General features: G+C 42.4%; 1 protein-coding gene across 2 annotated transcripts in view; it reads left to right on the top strand.

Annotated features, from left to right (window-relative positions):
* gab2 (GRB2-associated binding protein 2) overlaps positions 1-18,530 on the top strand; it is a 34,532-nt gene that overhangs the window by 13,322 nt on the left and 2,680 nt on the right. The window contains exons 2-9 of one of the 2 annotated variants that reach the window (XM_085795895.1): positions 2,504-2,804; positions 13,538-13,766; positions 15,521-16,116; positions 16,894-16,991; positions 17,166-17,445; positions 17,603-17,693; positions 17,858-17,960; positions 18,096-18,215. In XM_085795895.1, the coding sequence (XP_085652021.1) occupies positions 2,504-2,804; positions 13,538-13,766; positions 15,521-16,116; positions 16,894-16,991; positions 17,166-17,445; positions 17,603-17,693; positions 17,858-17,960; positions 18,096-18,215 (1,818 nt within the window). Of the gene's footprint in view, positions 1-2,503; positions 2,805-13,537; positions 13,767-15,520; positions 16,117-16,893; positions 16,992-17,165; positions 17,446-17,602; positions 17,694-17,857; positions 17,961-18,092; positions 18,216-18,530 lie in introns of both variants that reach the window. The other variant, XM_085795893.1, reaches the window with a different exon arrangement.

Below are 18,530 nucleotides of genomic sequence, written 5' to 3'. Positions count from 1 at the left end.
GGCAGTGCTCCAAGTCTCAATTAACTGATGCTCTCTCTTTCCAGAAAAGGCAATCATACTTAAATGGAGTCTGTAAGAGTTATAGTGATTCTCTCTCAATGGTGTGATGGCACTAAACCAAAGAGCTCTGTGGACATGGAAAAAGAAAAAAAAAACATGTATGATGTGTTATGTGTCTGTTTCTATGGAGCAGTGGTGACTGTACTTTTATGAAATGAGGAAGTTCACAGTCCAGTGAGATCCTTTAGGTGGAAACTTGAGGAGTAACAATGTTGTCCCACTCCCTTTACCAGTGTAATCAGCATTAGTGAATACTCAAAACAACCTCCCATACTGAGAAATGACCTCATGCATAGTTTTCACACGACTGCAGAACTCATCATAGTGCTGATGAAACTTTATTATTTTTCTTCCTGAGAGGCTGGAGCTAGTGGTGAGATGCACACAGGATCAAGGCTCCACTACCAACACCATTAAAGCTATACTGCCTCTATAGCTTTTATCAGTGTATCAGTCTGACAGAGAATGAAATGAGAAAGTCTCTTACCCCAATACCTCAGAAACAGTTTCAGCTACACGATAAGATCAAAATCTGCACTTCCTGGAAAAAAAACCGTGTTGCTACGTCTTCGTAGCTGCATCGAGGAAAATACAAACAAAACTGATAACGTGTCAAGATTCCGTGCATAAGGAACAATAGATATCTGAAAATATTGTATTATATTACCGAAACTGTTTTGATGTAGATTGAATTGAATCAAAAAAGAATGAATGTATTTTTTCAGCAGTCAATTTTAAGTGTGTTTCCAGGTCCAAGTTTTTTTCATTTGTTCTATCTGAATTTATTATGGGGGAATAGTGTGGATCACCTCAAATAAGAACATCCTAACATAAGATGGAATTATTATTACAGACCTTCGGGGGAAAGGTGTCAAAGTGCTGCTCCACAATGCAAAAGCGACACGCTTCATACCTGAGGCTGTTTTTACTAACATGGGTTTGCAGATTTAAATGAAATTTGTCTTGGGCTTGACTAAAATGAGAGTGGCATCTTACAGCTCCACACACCCTTTAATTGATTTAACTGATGCATGAACAGCACAGCAGTGACTGAGCAGAATGCTTATTACAGATTAATGTAAAGTCAGGAAAGCTCTGGAGAGGCCTTTCTCACAGCAGACACTTACCCTTGTCACAGCAGGAAAAGCACAGGTGTAACATTAAAGATGACTGTAATGACTGCGACAAATAGCTTGGGTGCACAACACTGTGAGGCTGAAATCAAAGTGGTTCAGCCATCATTAATTCAGCCTTCAATAACTCATCGGGCAATTTGACATGCCTATTTCCAGAGTGCAGTAGTACAGCAGGACGGTCAGAATACCTCTCTGGAAATCACATATGTGGTTTTACATGTGTATGGGCTGGGGAGCCGGGGGGCAGTTAGCCTTGCAGTGCCTGTGTTAATGGAGAGAGAGGGGGGCCTGCAGGATCCTGTGTGTCAGCAGCCTGCATGTGAGAGACATTGCCTGGCGGAAGTGCATCACTGGCAGATGTCCAAAAGCCTCCCCCTCCACTCAACCAACCCCCCCTTTACTCCCCCTTTCCCTTCCTGGTCTATCTTCCTCTTTTGTCTCTGAGCACAGAGAACACAGAGTCTCTTTAAGGCAGCCACTGGGAAAACGTATGGAGCTGTTGCAATCAAGGCCACTGTTCTTCCTTTGTGCTTTTCCAGTTGACAAGTACAAGAGAGGAGCTGCTGGCGTGAAATCCGCATGTTACACTGTATGTTAGCCGCTCTTGCATCCTAACTATGTACATAGTCGAAGCATGTTCTTCTGCTGCCTTTCGTGCAGCTGTGACAAGGGATGTTTATTTACACTCTGTGAGGAAACTCCAGCTCCAGTGACACAATCGGGCGCAGAGGCAGCACGACTCTGGTTGGACCAAACCGGTGTCAATCACCAGTTCTGGGAGTGGGAGGAGTCTTTGTAATGAAGTTGACACAGAGGAGCTTTGCTTCTCTCTGAGCTCATGGAGGGATATCAGCACAGGAAATGCGTTGGGAGGGAGTAAACACCTGCTGCTGCCTCCCCACACAAACACACACGCACGCACGCACACACAGTCTCCAACACAGGCACACAAACTAGACACAACCGCATGCGTGCTGAAGCACAGTAACCTGCTAAGGTTGGCAGACTTTAGTTTCTCTGAGGTATGTTTGATCAACATTTAACACCACAACTGAAGTCCAGCTGTTGACTTTGTTGCCATGGCAACATCTAGGCTACATGGCACATAGTAAGAAACCAAACTGAATCAGTAATAGCCTAATTGTTGATTATTTAAAATGTAGCTGTCGTCTGAGGTTATTAGATGGTGGTTTATTTTGAATGTGAAATATGTGGTTAGCTCCTCTATCAACACACCCATGATTTGCCTCACAGGGTTGCAGGGAGCACGGTGGTCATGTCCTTTTTGTCTCCATCTCACTTCCCAGGCATGGAAGAAACGCTGGTTTATACTTCGCAGCGGCCGCATGAGTGGTGACCCTGACGTACTCGAGTACTACAAGAACGACCACTCTAAGAAACCCATCCGAGTCATCGACCTGCACTGCTGTGAGCAGGTGGACGCTGGCCTGACCTTTAAGAGGAAGGAGTTCCAGGACAGCTTTGTGTTTGACATCAAGACCTCAGACCGCACCTTTTATCTTGTAGCTGAGACCGAGGAAGAGATGAACAAGTGGGTCCGCTCAATCTGCCAGCTGTGTGGGTTCAACCAGTCGGATGACAACCACGGTAGGAAGCCCTGAGCTGTTCTCGCTGCTCTATTACTGTTGCTGTTTTAACACGTGCCAACGTTAGTATTTGTTATTGTTGTATTTGTTGTTATTTGTTAACTAGGCCATTGTGTCAATAGATAGTTGGAAAAACTGAGCTGAATTGACCCACAAAGATTTCTTTTCTTTTTGTTTCTATCCATCTCTCCATTTTAGCCAAGAAATCTGTTTTGGTCTATTTTTATCCTAAGTTAAATATCCAGTACATGAGAAGAGAACCATGCTTCCAGCATTAGGAAGTACTGAAAGTATGTGCCAACAGAACATGATGATAATCATTATTGATTATCATTATTCAAAATATTTATCAAGCAAAACTTTACAAGCACATTTTTGACTGTTCTGAAAGACTGATTCTCATTAACAGTAAAACATTCACAGATCATATAATGCGTGCATCATGTATCTTTTTGGAATTAATATAAATATTAACCGTACAAAACTAAACATAATAACACCTTTTTATTTGTCTCACTCTTTGCTTTTTGGTTTTTTGGAACAGCTTGCATTGCATCTTAGTTTTCACAAAAATTCTGCAGCAGAGGTCTCGCTACATGATCTCTTTGGAGGTTTTTTTCCCCGTCTTTGTTATTTGAGAGAGTGGAATAGGAACATCCCTGCCAAACAAATGGACACAGTGTCTGAGAGTGTTATTGATTTTTCTCTTCATTTGTTTGGTTAAAGAAGGGTCTCATCTCTGCCTCTGCCTTGTGTTCAGCAAGATGGAAATTCGTCTTCTGGATATGAGCAATTTTATGATTTAGTGGCAAATACACAGGCTCAGTTTTGTGTTTTTTTTTGTTTTTTTTTACCTCAACTTCTGATCTAGAGCTTTTGTGGATGAGACTAGGTTGGTTCCCTTCGGGGCAATCAGTGATGGAAAAAAAAGAGAAAAGAATCCATTGGTGGCACCGTACAACACGTTGGTAAAAGTGCCAGATTAGACCATAGCGAATCAAATCATTTTTATGCTGTAATATTCATGGGTTCAAACTCTTGGGGCAGAAAAGTCAGAGTCAGAGATTCATGGAGGCTATGATCTGTTGCCATTAGAAAACAAAACTACTGCTTTATTATGATGACTCAAAATTAAAAACGCCTCGTAACTCTTCTCCTTCAAAGCAGCAATGAGTGGGTTTTTTACACCTTATATGGGTTATTGTAGGTCACGTTATCTAAAGGTTGAGTAGTCAAAGCATCCATGTATCTCTCTGCCACAAATGAGAAATTAAATACATTCAGTACAGTGTATGTTCCCCCAGAGTTTGTGAAAAAGCTCCTCTTATATTCTTACTCTGGCTCATCCAGATTGCACTCATGCTGTTGTTTTCCCTCCATCTGGCAGCTGGTGGACGTTAATCTTTGCGCACATGGTTGATCATCTGTAACATGCAATATGTCCAGGTGTGGAATCAGAGAAAAAAAAAGAGAAAACATCTGTGGAGAGAGTGTAATAATGTTCACATCATGAGGGGATCCTGCTGGTCCAAGTTCAATAATTAGCAAGGTCCTGTCAGGAATCTCAAACTGTATCAGCAGCAGTAGCCAGCAGGGTGTGGCTGGGAGACTGGAGGAGTCAGAGAGTTTATGTCATGACAGCTGCATTAGCGATTGTGGTCCTTTGACTGTAAACATCACACCAGTTTCTCATCTGTTTTCAATAAAATGTTAAGTCAGAGTTTCTGAGAAACTTTATCAGAAACTGTGAACTCTCTGTGACCGTCCAATTCCATTTTTAAAATATGAATTTTCTAGGGGGCAAATAGTAAGTAAATGTTACAAATTGTAAGCCTCCCTCTCTGTGCTAGGGTATTCTCAGAGAAACCAATTCTTCCATGTAAAATTATGGCTCCTGGTGTTATTTGTGCTGGGGGGCTGTAATTTTCAGAGAATCACTGACTGACAGTGGCAATCCATTATAAACCAAAACACCTCTTGATTCAGTGCTTTGCATAGGCGTGATCATTATTGGGGATTTTTTTTTTTGTGAACTCTTACTACCTAGAAATACAACATATAAAGCTCTTCTTATCCTACAGTGCTCAATATTCTCATGTGCTTCAGTAATACTTTACCATGTGTGCATGTTTGAGCTGTGAACTAAACATCCACTAGAAAAGAACTGTAGATGTTATTGTATATCTGTTCCCCAAGGGCATAGCTGCTCAATTTATCACTGGTTCACTATTACATCATTATAGCTGTCTTTGGTGTGCGGAAAGGCAAAGAAATTTATTAAGAGAAGGAGCCATAGATCTGGAGGTGGTTAAGAAGATCGTTTAGAGTTGACCCACTGCTGCTCTGTGTTACAGACCTAGCAGCTGAGTGTGTTTGTTCACTCTCCTGGACTTCAGTGCTTCTTCCTTCTGGTGTCCTTTTCATTTTCTGCTCTCGCTCCTGCTCTTTCTATCTTTAACAGACACACCCGTACACAAACAAGTACATGTAAGCTCACAACAGTTGCCCTTGTTGTAAAACTAACTTGGCAGGAGATACTCTTCCAAGGAATAAGCTGTGACTTAAACACACATCTCATCTTCCTCTGAATAACTTCTGTCTGCTCCCATGTGTGGTATCAAGTTATTGTCAGTGTGCTGGTGGAAATAAATACTCACCTCCTCTAAAGCTACCTGTTTTATGATCATGCAAGAACAGATTTTAATCATTACAATATCTATTTTCTATGCAAAGGGTTGTATAATCTTTACACATAAGAAATCAGCCATACTATGTATTTGACTGTAGATACTTTGATACATACAGCTAAACGGAGGAAATGGATCAGTAATAGTTAAGAAAAGATGAAGGTAGATTGGACTGCATATTAAAATGATCAAATTATAAAGTAACCGACTAAGCTCTGCTTCAGCACTACATGTGAGTGTGTTGTGCAAAGTGCACAAGCAATTTATCCCACATAATGTTTTATGCTCTATCTGTTTTTTCTGCTTTCCTGCTCTTATGAAGAATATGATTTTAAGTATGTATGCCACCACTTTGATGGGCAGTTGCAATTTCATTGTATTTTAATGCAGTGACAATAAAGGCCTCTCCTCTCACATAAACATTTAAAAAGGAATTCATCAGAGCAGTGTTCATCTTTGAGAAAAACAAAGAAAGCTTCCTGGTTACTGGGGTCACGTGGCAACAAATTCCATTTCAAACAACACTCTCACCATGTGGAAAATCTTAGCACATTTGAAAGAGCTTTTGCCCAATCTGGCTGGCAGAGAGTACCTGTCAATGATAAGGTGTATTAATGCTGAAGCTAAACAGGAGGCTGTAGCCATGCTCAAAACACATCGGTGTGGTTGTCTGAGATTCATTCTCATTGTACTCTGCAGCCATAATGTCATATGGGCTATGTTCATTATTGTTCAAATACTGGAAAGATGCAGTGCCAATAAGAAGTCACGAATGATTTTGAAAATGATTAACTGATATGATGAACTAGGCTACACAATAGTCTGCACATCTTTAGACGTTCTGTCTGCATCTTGATCTAAAGTTACATTTCGTTAGTCAGGGTTGGCCTCTGCCACCAGTAGTGAGCGGCCTGTGGGAACCGTGAGGAAGGTTGGCCAAGGGCAGCACATGACGGTTCAGTGTTACACAACTCTTGAAGGCAACTCTCACTCTCTCTCCTTCATTGTGTTGTCTCAATTTGTTTCTGTTTCTCATTCCCACACATGCATTTTCCAGCCAGTTCTTAGATCGATGTGATGATAGTGCTCATGCTTTTACAATCATTCCATGTCCAAAAATCCTACTTTAAAATTTTACTGTCGACATTTATTTTTAAATTGATTTATAGCTTATATTTTCAGTAATCCATTTGTGTTTGTACATTAACTTTGTTGTATGTGCTTTGATTTTGATCAATTGTTTTATTAAAACTAACATTCATTAAAATGACAGACCTAAGGTATAATAACTTTGAATATATGTGCATTTAAAAATCAGTATAAGCATACATACCTTATATAAATGCAAACACATGCCCTCTCCTTTGCCTTCTTACTCTCTCTGCACATGCACGTCTGCCTTTTCCCCTCCCAAAGTGCCCTTTGTCTGCATTGATTTTTGTTGAAATAATGAGGCTCCATGGCACTGGAAGGTCAGGTTTCTGCTGCCACAGAGCTGTCTGAGGATGGTTTGCTGTTGTTGCCACTGCTGTGCATCCCATTATACCACTGGCAGCATCTGAAGGATTGCTGGAAACCAGAGACTTGAGAATGCATTGTGCACACACCCATCATCAAAATCATCAAAGTTGAGGGCTGAAATTTATGTCTGTAAAATAAATAAACTGACAGCATTGGGGAAGTGCAAAGTGCAAATTTGGTTTAGGCTTAGTGATGCACTTTATTTTGTTTTAACTCCTCATGTGAGCACATCTGTGGTTGTCCCTCAACTAAATTTAGAACTGACAACCAAAACCAAGACGTTTGAGGAGCACTGGGGATTAGCATAGCACCTCTGATTGCTTTACACATGTATGCACTGAGTTACACGTTTGTCTAGTTCTCACAATCTGTTAGTGGGTGATAGTGCTGTTGTTATCAGATACTGATGGCTGGGTGTGTGGCGTGTGTCTGCACCCAGGGAGACCCACCCCCAAGCACAATCTAATGAATGGAACATCATCTCGTCAATCATGGGCTTTGTTCTGCTCTCTCTCGCCTGTTTGAACTCAGAGACGAGGATAATCTCAATGAAGGGATGAGGTTTTTAACTTGTCAGCAGTCCTCTTTTCTTTTCTTTTCTTTCTTTTTTTGCCTTTTTGTTCCATATTTTGCTGGACAGTTTCCACTCTGTTTTGTTTCCCTCTACATTTTGTCAGTTTCCCTGCGTATCCTTTGGAAAAAATAGAATAAGTCTTTTTCAATTTAACTGTTGAGCTTAAGATGGTGAGGAATGGGAAAAAAGAATAACTATTAAGTCAGCATTTCCAGCAGCAGCTTCAGTAGACACATGCATTGAAAAGTAATCAAACCAAATCTGTCACAGGGGGTTCACATTTAAGCCAGTTGTGAAGCCAGATTGATGACTTGTTGACTACAACTGCAGATCTCAGTATGGCGTAAAAAATGTGTCTGTGAACGTAACCGCCTCCTTGATGATCCTGGCCTCACCAGAGTGGCCACTTTCCAACATAATTAAATTCTGTTGAGGCTAAATTGTGATCTACCCGAAACTTCCCTATTTGCTCTTGCGTCTTACAACAAAAGAGGGAGAGATTTGTAGTGTCAGTCTAGACTTACCAGCAATGATTAAAGAGGAACCTGCTGGAAAGATAGTGAAGCTGTGCCCAGTGTTTGTTTTTCTCTTCCAACACTGACTGTGCCTAAAAATTGTCAGTTAAAAAGTGACTGGTACTGGCAACACATAAACCTTCCTTGACAAGACAAGACTTTCACTGAATGCAACAAACTAAAAACACAAATGCAGTTGCACAATGTTGTGAAATCAAGGTTTTTTTTAGACATACAGTACGTTCTGCTGGAAGTAAAAGCATATTGTAACCTCAGTTCAAAGCCTCTGATGTTAAAATGTTCCACATGCACAACTCTGTCCCCCTCAATTCTTGTTCATCCTAGATTATCTGGTCTTCACCATCTATCTGGGTATCTGTTGGCATCAAACCCAGTTGTTCAAAGGACAGGTTCAGTAGCGGTCTGTTGGAAAGCAACATCACTTTAGATGGAGCCGGTCATCTAACCTGCAGTTGCAAGGGAGCTGCAAATGCATTATTTTAGAATAGGACTTCTCCTCTGTCCAAATATTTAGATGCCATCCAGCTGATGTCTGCAGATGTTTATACCTGTCTTCATTTTGTAATCAGCAATTTGGAGTGTAATCCACTCTCTGTCATGCGACTAGGCCTGTCTCCTCTGTCACGCTATGATACCTTCACTGTAATTTGTAGGCTGGTAGCGTGAGCACAGATACAAGTGTAATTGCATAGCTGCCACCTTTTGTACAGGAGAATAAAGATAATCCATGTTCCTGTTAAAATACAAATAATTTCATGATAGACTTACTATGGTCTAAGATTATCTCCTTTATTAACACTGTGATGTCCTCTACTCTGGTACAACAACAAGCTGCTTTGTCTATTAGGTGTGTTACCGAAGGGAAGTAGGCTAACTGTCCACCAGATAGTATGGTGTAGAACAGCACTTATTACTGGAAGTTGTAGGTGAACGAATGGGATGGCCAAGATTGATTGGAAGTTATACATGAAAATATGGGGCCCTTATACTGCAGCATCTTGATAGAATGGTGGGTTGCGCCCTTACGGTTAACTCCTGTCACCAGTCTGCATTTGTATGTATATATTGTATAGGTGTATACTGTCACTGTTGGACTCCCTCTGTGCATTTGTTTGTCTTTGTTTTTTTTTTGTCAAGGTTTGGACTTGGTTTAGGGTTAGGGTATGGCATGTATGCGTATGTCTTGTTGAAAACTAATAAAAAGTGAATTACAAAAAAGATACAAATAATTTACATTGTCAGCTGTTTGTAGATGACTGACATGGCTGCATCTCCACAGTCTGTGCATCCTTAAAAATAATTATTACAGAAAATTAATCTACCAAATCTATCGAATGGCATTCATTAAGTGATTTATTGATATCAGTCACTGGGTCTGTGTTGTCAATTGTTTATTTGAAGGACAGTGTACAACATCAAAGTCTGTTTTCAATTTTTGATCCAGCCCAAACATCTGCAGAAACAGACCTATCTGACTAAAATGTTTTTTTTCCTCCAAAAATAATAACCTGGGTCTTCATAAACACACTTAAGTTTAGTGGAACAATTGTGGAGCATCCTGACTGAATTACTACTTTGTGTATTGTAGTTGAGAGCATAACAAGTATCACATTCTCCACTCATCATGACCTCTGTGTTCCCAGCCCAAACTTTGTTTTTTCCCATTCTGTAATGTACTGCATTGTCAGAGCAAATTACACTTTGATTTTTGGGCTGTGTTGGCTTCAGGCAGCTTCACAGCCCTTTCCAGGTGAGTCTTGCCTTTTTCCGATGACAGAGTGAAAACTAACACTCAGCCTCCGCCAGGAATGGTCTCAACTTTTCATCTCCATCTCTTGTCCTCAGCGCTGTTTCACAGCTGCAGTAGATATCCACCCATCACCTTGGACAAATGAGGTCAGAGCGTTGAAAATGAGCTGCTGTTTTAGATTTGGCCGAACTCTGTAACTCACCGGCCCTGACGAGCCCTGAGCCTTTTGGGAGTGATTGATCAGTCTTGTGTTTTCAGGAAAATTGATGTCGCGATGTGGTCGAGGGGTGGTGCTCACATGATGCCGTGGAGTGAGCAGGCACAGGAGAATAATGTGATCAGGGAATGCTCCTGTGTGTCTGCTCTGCTTGATGCTCTTCTGAGCTGTTTTCCAGGGGAAGATGAAACAGCCATGTCACTTTGTTCACTTCAGGCTAACTGAGAGAGTGAGGATGCCATTTTCCCTCTTGCTGTGAAGCACCATGCTCCTTCAGAGCTAACAGCTCTCCCCTCAGTGCCTATAACCCATCTCTGCCTCAGCTAGCATCTCTTCTATCCATTTATGTCAGTCTCATTGAAAGCTCCCAACCCCCTCTCTGACCACACATGCAAATGGACTCCACTATGTGGCCTCCTGGGACACAGTGTTGCTTTAAAGAGCCACTGGTCCAGCAAATCCATGCAAGAAAACAAATAATGTATGCACATACTCGGAACAAACACTGACTTACTCAGGTAGATGCACTTTTCAAGGGCGCTTCAAACCCACTGCCTGACCTTTGTGTCATAAGATGGCCTCCTCCACCGCCAGGTCTCCCTGCAAAGCCATCACATATCTGAGGTTAGAATTCATTGTCGCCGTCTCAGGCCAATGGTTTCATAAGAGTACAATCTCTTATGAAACCATTAACGAAATTGCATTTTTCTAGTGCTCAAATTGGAGGCAGGTGGATGGCACCGTAGATTATTATATTTTATGGAGTATTTAAGGAATGATTGCAATCCTGATGAGAAGCATGCAACTGCTGTATTGGGAAAATTCAAATGTTTCCTCTTCCTTCATGTTTCCATCACACCACCCTCTCAATTCAATAGGTCAGCAGTATTTTCTATTTTTATATCTCATTTCAGATTAGATTATCATATGTCCTCGGCTAATTCTGGCTGGACTGAGAGGAAATGAGCACCCTACAAAGACGTTCTTGTCCTTAGTGATCCAGCAAGGTTCTAATTTTGGCCCCCTGAGACCAGCAGCCAGCTTCTATTAGATTATGGTCACGGAGCAGATGAGACAGTAGGTGATGTATTATAGAGCATAATTGGAAGATTGCTCATGAACTTAGGAGCACTTTGACCCAGAATAGCCATATGTCACTCACCGACCAAAAGGGTCTTTTAATGCATTGCTAGTCTGATGTTTGTTTCCAGCTGAGGAATGTCGTGGGAAGAACTCCTTGTGTCTTTTAAGTCCCTTATTTGATGTCAATATTTCAGCTTGGTTGTAGAAAATGCTGTTTCTGGAAACAGCATCAAGCTTGTAACTAAAAAAAAAAAAGCCTTTTTTCCCCCCGTATTTCTACTTGTGCCAGTTCCTTTCAGTTTTATTACTTTTTCTTTGTAGGTTGTTGTATTATAAATCACTTCTCACGTTGGTTAATAAACATTTTTCCACCTTACATTGAGCGTCACAGTACATTAGCCAGTGGAGGGAATATTACTGGAGCCACCTAGGGCAAAGTTCCAGTGTTTTTATTTTCTGCTCTTCTCTGTTTTTCTGTGTTGTGGTTCTACTGACTTGATGGAATTGGTTCCCAGCGGTAACATACATCATCAGACCCATTAGTGTCAGTGATGAGCCATGTAGGCTACTCCATCAGCAGACCAGACCACTCGTCTTTCATCTCGTTCTGATCCTGACATGTCATGTGTGGCAGTTAATCAAAAATTATTTAGGCCACACAGAAAAAAAACATTCTCTTGTGAAAACATGCACACACACTATTAACAAGATTATATTTATCTTTTGTATTTTTAAAGCATCAGGCCTGCTTGTGTTTTTCCATGCTTGTGCTCTCCACTCTGGCAGGGTGGAGGAACTGACTTTCTACAGTAAATCAATATATCTACCCATGTTAGTGGGCCTTGCACTCACCATACTGGATGAAAGCTTTTACAAAGCTTTTTGTGGAGAAAGGAGATGATGCCTAAACAGCCTATGGAGAGTGGGATCACTCAGAACAATGGTGTAATTGAGGATCATTGGGGGGAGTCCCTGCTTGTGTGGCTGTGGGCCTGGGCATCTCACTGATGTCCACTGGCCTGGAGACCCCACTGCAGAGGCCTCTCTCCCCGAGGCATGGATGTGACCTCATTCAGCCAACTGGGCTCCAGAATATCCCCCACCCTTGAACCACTCCACATGCATACACAAATGCTCACACACCACGCCTGTGTGTGTTTTCTGTTTTTCTCAGTGGCTGTGGTCTTTCTGTATGGTCAGCTCACATCATGACTCATGGAACATTGTCCTCCTCTTAAGAGGCTGTTTGACCCTTAGCCTGCTTTGTAAAGGTTTGATAAAAGAGGAGGAGGAGGATAAAGTAAAAAATAGTAAAATAGTGGGAGGTTTTTTTTTTCAGATGTAATTTAAATTAGAACTGTAAGTAACTGATTGGCAGAATTTAGCCAATTTTCATAATCAATTAAGTATTTAGGTAGAAATGCCAAACATACAGTGGCATCAGCCTAAAAAATGAGAGCTTTGAATACGTATGGCAGACCAAATGTACAGTTTATTGTTATCTTAGCATGTTTTCACAATTTCTGACATTGTGTACATTTACAAATCAGTGGAGTTATAGATTAATCGATGATAAAGGGTAATTATTGCATTAAATCTCATTATATTCATATGCTTGTGTAAAACCTTGCATATAGTGTACAGTGAAATAGAGAGATTAGATTCAGCAGAGGATAATTTTCCTCTCTTCCATCAGCTAGTGTTGCACACAGCACCATGGGTCGATGGATCAGTGGGCCGCCCACTCTCTACTCCTACATCTCAGTGTGCGCCTCCTCATTTTGGCCTCCTGCCCAGTCTATTTGCAGTATCCCCCTCTTAGACTTGCTTTTTCTTTTGTAGCCTTTCAATGCAGATATTAGGGATGTCACACAGAAACAATAAGACCATGTTGTTCTCACAGTCCCACTGTGCAAAACACTGGTCAGCTCAATAAAATCAAACAAAGCACATTGACCCTGGTCAAAAAGGATAAGTTGGATCATGTGCTTTTGAACCACTCACTCCCTGAAGCCCAAAAAAAGCAGATGGATAATGTTTTCTCTCCTCCCTTGAGACAGATCCCTCTTCTCTATTGATTAGAGAGCGGACTGAAAGCCCCTGAATACAAAACTCCTTGCAAGGCAAGGTCATGCAGAGGCTTAAACCCCTCAAATGAATTACACACTGTCCTTTGACTCCAAGGATTTTGACAATTAAAGGAAAATGTTTAAGTATGATTACTTGACTGATTATTACTTTCTGCTGCGTAAAGATTGTACAGCATGTCCAGGCTGAAGAGAAAATCTCAAGATGAGCTGTTTTTTTGGGGGGGGAAACCTTTTGTGAGTTAAACAATCAATAACTCAATTTTCTCCTGTTTGCAGATGGCAGGTTACATCATATGCCCCGCTCTGGCGGTGCAGATGTCACCGGCTCCATGGCCCCTCTGACCGGAGAACGCAAGTCCTCTGCCCCCATCCACTCCAGCCAGCCAGTGCTCTTCACCTTCGATGTGCCTGTGCGCCATTCACACCACAGCTCCTTGTCCAACAGTGCACCCCAGGACTACCTCCTCCTCCACCAGTGCATGAGCAGGAAGACAGAGAGTGCACGGTAAAGGTCATGACCCACGGGCGTCCTGTGTCAGTTTCCTGTTATCCGTTAATGCAGGTCAACATACAGGTTTATGGCGCTTCCTCAGCTTAGAAGCCCCTGAGGGTTAGAACTACTGTTACAGGGGGAAAATGAGCTAACTGCTGTCTGCGTGTGTGTGTGTGTGTGTGTGTGGGGCAGATAAAATCTACAAACAAGCAAGATTTGTTTATGTACTAAAAATAAGAATGAGCGAAGATATGTTGATGATTATTTAAGGATAACATGATCAGATTTTTGGCTATTTCATCATTATGTTAAATCCATGTAAATCCAATAACACCATGAAGCAGAATAGTGACATTGAAACAACAAAATATGCACAAGAGGTGTGGATCCTCGTGGAGGATAATGTAGTATGTATGTACTGTACAACATATCTTGGCCATGTGCTGGGTGGGGGAACAAAGGGACAAGTGTTTATATTAAATGCATCCCCTTGTTTTCCATTAGCATTCACCTCACCTCCTGTTGCCATAATGCCCACTCCCAAGAATCAAAATGCTGCTTTAATAATGATGCCATTCAGTAGATAGCCATCACAGTAGATGATCAATGAGGTTGAGGCTGCAATTCATCACTCCTATGTGTTCAGACTCGCCCAGGATAGAATTGCGCTCTCAGCTACACAATTTGCACATAAATCTGCTGTGTTGGGCCCCTGTGAAACCCAGGAAATCAAACCTTGCAGTCCATCTCATCAGCTTTATGCAGATATTTCTGTCACTCGCTCGCTTGCTTCTGCTCCGTGGGTCCTGCTAATTAAGACAGGCATCTGGTGACAGGGTATGATTCACGTCAGAATAAAATTGGTCTGATGACCAATGGTATGAATTAATCTATGTAAAGAGCCTCCGTTGAGCCACGATGATGGAGGGCAGAGAGACGAACAAGATTATTGATTGATGATTGGAAATCCTGAGGAGAGAGAAAAAAGAGGAATTCATGAAACCCAGCATGCCATCTGACGTGAAAAAGAAACAGCAAAATGTTCTGTCAATATTAATTGTATTACCTTGATGCATTATTCATTTAAATTGTTACAATTAGAATCAAGATTGAGCACAACCATCAGAGGCCTGCAGTGTAGCTACCACATGTGAATCAAGTTTAAAGAGAGAATAGATTAGCACAGGCATGAGGAAATGATTCATTGCGAATATCTTATCATTGCATTGGCCAGCTAAGATGGACCATTGCTCAGCTAACTGGCTAGAAATGTCTAAGCTGTTCGGTTGCTGTAGTTGGCGCTCAAGGTCAAGCCCTACAAAGGAGCCAGAATAAATGAGGCATGTCCCTAGGGTGCCTAACAGAGGCTGACAAACTGTGGGAAAGTCATAGCATTCTCACTCCTAACATCATGAAAGCCCTCTCCCTGTCAACATGCTGAAAACATGTAAACAAATCAGCTTTTCAACTCAATGACAGAAATCCTGAAAACTAACGTTTATGCTGTAGGTGCACAGAGGTGATGATACACTGATGCAGAGGTGAGCTGTTGTTTTAAATGCATGCTGAGACCCACATATAGAGACAGTTTCCCCTGAAGTGCTACAGTGCCATCTAGTGGCTTTTTGGATAGTTACACTGAAAATGCATTAACTAACTGGAGAAGAGATGGCCTCTGCCTATGAGGGAGAATTCTGGTACGGTGGAATATGAGCATATTAAAGAGTTAAAATGTTTATATGTGTTCATCTTTGTTCATGTTGCAGGAGTGCCAGTTTCTCCCAGGCCACACGAAGCAATCTGTTTATGGGGAGCGACTCTGCTGTGCAAAAACTGTCCCATGGCTTTTCTCACTGTCTAAACGGCATGGGTGCTCAATTGCATGGCTTCTACAGTCTGCCTAAGCCAGGAAAACACCAGTTACCAGTGAATGATGATTCGTCCGAGGAGGCCTGTTATGTGCTTCCACGCGGTTACAGCTCTGAGGCACCGGCTAACAGTGCTTTAGGGGACTCTGAGCTGGAGAACGAGGAGGTTTACACCTTCAAAACGCCTTGCAACGCCCTTGCCACCATGCACAGCAACGAGCGTCCAACCGACAATTACGATCTTCCTACGACACCTGGCTCCTTCTACCAAATCCCCCGGACATTTGACAAGAATCACAATGCCTTGACACCCTCCGGCTCTGAGTCCTCCTGTGCGCCTCCTCCGAGGCCCCCTAAACCTAGCCAGGGCTCAGAGGGGCAGTGGGGCAGTCCTCAGTCAGGAGGGAGCCAAAACGGAGAGATGACGTCCGCGGTGTCAGTTATCCCACGCAGGAATACTCTCCCAGCTGTGGAGAACATCAGGCTGCACAGAGGTACACTGACTAAAGTTAGACTTTTAACTGCTCTCCTAATGAGTTCCTTCTGAATGCTGTTGATTTCTTCTGCAGTTGAGTCACGCAGATCTTTTGAAATCACACATTTTTACCTGTTTCCTGTTTTCAAATGCATGTCTGACTTAATCAGTTCATCCTCTTGTGGTATTGCAGTGACTTTGCACTTCCTTTTCCTCCCCCACTTTCTCTCACTCTTCCCCTCTTCCTCTATCGTTCATTTTTACTGATTTAACTCTAGCAGCTGAGCAGAAACAAAGGGGCCAGTCTAGCAGACACTGTTCTGTTGAGACACTAATGAAATTCAAGCCATGCAGCCTACTCCAGAATGTTTCGTTCCAGGCTGATGAGCAATAAAAAAAAGCACTTGAAGACACAATGCATAGCCTCTTAGTATGCTATGTTCTCTGCTTTGCAAAGTCCATGCCCAGGCCTCGTATAGCCAGAGGCAAGAATTGACCTGCAACCCTTGTTAGTGAGGCTACAGGCTGCTCACACACCTGTGCTGCAAAGACCAATTATAACCCAGCGAAGCATTTAATTAAATGTCACTCTTGTTCTGTTTGTTTCATTAGAAACATGAGTTTACTTGTTGAAATGTCAGACATTTTTGACTAAATCTGCCTCTGTTGTAGTGGTTGCGGTGCACTGACTCATGTAGACTTGTTACTGTACTGTTTCACTTTAGAAGATTTTTTTCCCCTTCTAGACACTATGGCAGTGGTAGATATTGATTTTTCTCTTTGCCTCCCTCCACAGGCTCCTCCTTTGAAACTAACAGCCATCACCGACCCATCCATTTCAGCAGCTCAGGCCAGTCCGTGGAGTCTGTCAATGATGGGTTCAGCTCGTACCTGGTGAGTCAGTATCTCCCTTTTACTGCACTCCCTGCTCAGACAGACGCTGTCAGTGGACTATCACAAAATGCATTTCTATTATATTTACTCTCGTTGAGTGTTGCGGTTTTCTTGTTATATTACACCCAGAGTGTTTTAAGAGAGTCATGTGACTTCTGTGTCTTCTAACACCAGCGAACCAAAGCCCCTCTGACTCGCTCAGACAGTGGCAACTCAGATGACAACTATGTGCCCATGAATCCTGGCTCCTCGCCACTCAGCGCTGCCCAGGCTGACAGTCCTAAGAATATCTACATTCCTATGAGCCCTGGGCCACATCACTTTGATTTTCCAGGATTCTCTGCAACATTACCTGCCCGTAAGGGGAGCAGTGCCTCCCTGTGTCACAGGCCGAGCCGTCTCAGCGATGTTACACCGCCACCCATCAACCGTAACCTCAAACCTAATAGGAAATGTGAGTTTTTGGCAGTAGAGTTTTTACAGATCCAAAAGCATGGGTTTTAATTTTCTTCACCATTTTCTGGCTTCAAATCCGGCCCAAAGTCTGCTTTGTTAATTGTATTACCAAGACAATGTTTTTTGTTGACACTGTCTGCTCTTGTTTTCCACAGCGAAGCCAACACCTCTTGATTTGAAGAACAATGGGATCATTGATGAGCTGCCATTTAAGAGCCCAGTCACCATGTCCTGGATACGGCCCATGTGAGTCTCATATCAGTCGTTCAAGCTATGTTACCCAAGGCCACAAACATACACACACACACACACACACACACACACAATTTGGTGGTACAGACTGGTGCTGTATTTTGTTTCTGCCTGAGGTCAGAAGGTAGAAACACTTAGTCCTTTCTACTTTGCTTCAGGCCTGCTATGAACTCCATGTCCTCCCAGCATTGTCGACCCATCTCTACACAAAGCATCACCAGCACCGACTCTGCAGACAGTGAGGAGAATTATGTGGCTATGGTGAGTCCCAATATCTGAAGGGGAGATCAGGAGAGCACATTGTGTTCTTTGTTTTAGTGATCCACTTGTTTGCATGCTACGCTAACTCACTGCACCCTGTGTGAGTAAAACCCTCCCTTCTATCCCCATTAGCAGAACCCAGCATCTACCTCTCCAGCCGTGAGTGGCACCAGCAGCCCGGCCCCCAGGAAGTGTGGTAACGTGGACTACCTAGCACTGGACTTCCAGCCCGGGTCACCCAGCCCACACAGAAAAGTAAACAAATGATTTAAAAGAGCTATTTATAAGTTTTGTTATTGCTACATAGTCAGCGTTGTTAACTCTAAAAACAAATGTTGCAAGTTCAGCATCAAACCTGATTTATTTACTCAGCGAGAGCAGTCTCCATGGGTGGAAAGCACATGTTACTCTTGTGTCTATCCCTTCTTTTCTTCTACTGAACTTAGCATGCTAGCCAGCTAACCCCAGTCAATCTTGTCACTCTGAAAGTGACTCGCTCAGCATCTGGAATAGTGCTGCTATTAACCCGTTGTTTTATAAAGCCTGCGACGGCCAAGTCTCTTGTCAAGC

The sequence above is a fragment of the Trachurus japonicus genome, chromosome 13, assembly GCF_045865225.1.
Source record: "Trachurus japonicus isolate A0001 chromosome 13, Traja_1.0".
Classification (NCBI taxonomy): Eukaryota; Metazoa; Chordata; class Actinopteri; order Carangiformes; family Carangidae; genus Trachurus; species Trachurus japonicus.
Note: the sequence above shows the minus strand (reverse complement) of the source record. Positions and strands in the feature narration are given on the sequence as shown.